Source organism: Penaeus vannamei, chromosome 23 (assembly GCF_042767895.1).
Source record: "Penaeus vannamei isolate JL-2024 chromosome 23, ASM4276789v1, whole genome shotgun sequence".
In the NCBI taxonomy this organism is placed as follows: domain Eukaryota; kingdom Metazoa; phylum Arthropoda; class Malacostraca; order Decapoda; family Penaeidae; genus Penaeus; species Penaeus vannamei.
The window spans coordinates 16,773,622-16,776,121 of NC_091571.1; the positions used below are offsets into that span (position 1 = coordinate 16,773,622).

The 2,500-nt window shown below is 34.6% G+C and overlaps 1 protein-coding gene across 1 annotated transcript in view; it reads left to right on the forward strand.

Moving 5' to 3' along the window:
* The window catches only part of LOC113818536 (uncharacterized), a 3,544-nt gene extending 1,139 nt beyond the window's left edge, over positions 1-2,405 (forward strand). Inside the window, exons 2-4 of the mRNA XM_070137420.1 lie at positions 954-1,045; positions 1,616-1,670; positions 2,355-2,405. Coding sequence (XP_069993521.1) covers positions 954-1,045; positions 1,616-1,670; positions 2,355-2,405 — 198 coding nt within the window. The remainder of the gene's footprint in view (positions 1-953; positions 1,046-1,615; positions 1,671-2,354) is intronic.
* Positions 2,406-2,500: the final 95 nt, after the last annotated feature.

The following is a 2,500-nucleotide window of genomic DNA, read 5'->3' on the forward strand; positions in this document are numbered from 1 at the left end:
CTCACGGCAAGACCTCATCACCTCAGAATCCTTGCTGATTAAAAAGATGAAACCTGAGTTGAACAACATAACAACAGCATCACCATAAATCACCTATTTTTGGTTAGTTTTTTTACTTTCTTGTGCATTCCATATATATGAATTGTATTTTTGTATTTATACCCTTGTTCTGAGTTTATGTACTTTGTTTGTATTCATATTTTTCGTATTCTTTCGTGTTTTTATCACTGTGTTTTATATTATTTAGTTTCACGTTGTTTCTTAAAACCAGAATCTGTACTATTTTATTTACATTGTCTAATTGACCCTATTGTCTGGTTATTTCAGCATTGACAAAGGACTGCTGAAGCCTTCGAAACGTTTGCCAATAAACATGCGATTCTTCACGGCCGTATTGATCCACCTCTTCTTACTATATATATATATATATATATATATATATATATATATATATATATATATATATATATATATATATATACACATGTATATATATATATATATATATATATATATATATATATATATATTATATATGTGTTCGTGTGTGTGTGTGTGTGTGTGTGTGTGTGTGTGTGTGTGTGTGTGTGTGTGTGTGTGTGTGTGTGTGTGTGTGTGTGTGTGTGTGTGTGTGTAAATATATATATATATATATATATATATATATATATATATATATATATATATATTAGGCCCTGAGTAGTATAACATATGTCTCCATTGCATAGTCCATTTTTACATGTTCAGCTAAGCAGTATGAGTCGGGCGACTTTAAAACCGGTTATATTCTAGCACTAATCCTTTATCTCGAGAGAAAAAAAATGTGTTCCTGTTAATGATAATGGTGAGCTTCGGTAACTGCAAAATGAAGTTAAAGGCGACATGCAAAAGCAAAAGGAAAGTGATCATAATAGAGCCTTCATTCCCATTCACCCTCCGACATTTGGTTCCAGACTATTGAATTTTTTTGTCACGATCGGTTCAATCTCATCTCCTTTGTCTTTAAACATTCACCAGATATGAAGACAGTATCTCCCATGGGATTGTGAGGCAAGTTTATCAAGACTCGGCAAACTATATAATATAATTATGAAAAATGAAAGATCTAACCTCATAGTTTCAAGCTAACAAATTATTTGTAACTAGTTGTGAATTACCGTACTGCACGTGATTCCGAAACTTTAGGGGAAACTTTAGTCAGCTACCCTAAGCGGTCCTTGTTCCACCTAGATAATGGTACATGAATGTATGAGTATGCATAAGTGCATATGTGTGGGGTGTCGTGGGTGTGTGTGTGTGTGTGTCTATCTACCTCTCTTTATCTATCTATATACTGTTTAGCCCTTAGCCATATGGCTTCCTTATCTTCTTACTGAAAACGATTTATAGAACAATTCGACCAGCAATGCGTCATTGTTTATTTCACACTGAATAGCCTTGAGAATCTTAAACATTGATAAAACATGTTTGAAAAATGTCCTTTGTTATCGTTACTTGCACAGTACATGCAAACATTGCAATCACTTATCAGTGCAATTAGTCCGCGCACACGGCCATTGCTCAACTGTTTGATGATTGTGTTTCCATTACTGCACATTGATTGCCTACCATCCAGCATGAAATTAAGGGAAAAATATAACAACATCCCCTTAAATATTCTCAGTAGAAAAGTAAGCTCTTTAACGGGTTGTTTAGGGGAGAAAAAAGCACTAAGTACTAGCCGAAAGAATCTAACCCTACATAAGCAGCAATCACAGAATTATAAAAATTACAGTGGGATAAACCAAGCTTTACTTAGTCAGAGGGGAACTTATTTCAGTATTTCAGTTAATGCAGCATTAACCGAACTTGTTTTCTAGTGTACGAGCGAAGATTTTTTATATGTACATCTATACTTATATATGTCTATACATGTAAACAAAAGGTTTGAGGCCTGGAATGTATGCATCTGTGATAGCAGACCCCAAAAGGCAATTCTTAAGTTCCGCAATTCTGCAAAGCAACCGGGGGGGGGGGGGCACTAAAGACCCCCTAATTGTGTCTCAGTTCACATCTTTCAAACTTGTCTTAAAATGTTCTCTGTATGAGTGTAAGTCAGAATTCCCAATTCTTAGGTTTTCAATTTCTGTATTAGGTCGCTTAAGAACGACCTAATTAACGCTAATTAGCATTTTTAATCCACAATTTGAGTACATCCATGAAACATATGTCATCCTAAATACAGATCAGTCATTCTTAAGTATCCATTTCCTGTATTAACCCACAAAATGTACTCACTGACACCGCCCTGGCAAGGTGAGTGTTGATTCACAATTTGAGTACATCTTTCAAATAGGTCTCAAACTGTTTAATAGATCATCGTGAATCAAGAACAGCAATTCTTAAGTGTCCATTTAATGGGTTAAGCCACTTAAGAATGCAAAATATACTCTTTGAATCCCACCCTTGGGAATGTGCCAATACTATTCACACTGACAAAAAAGTGCAATCATAGATTGTA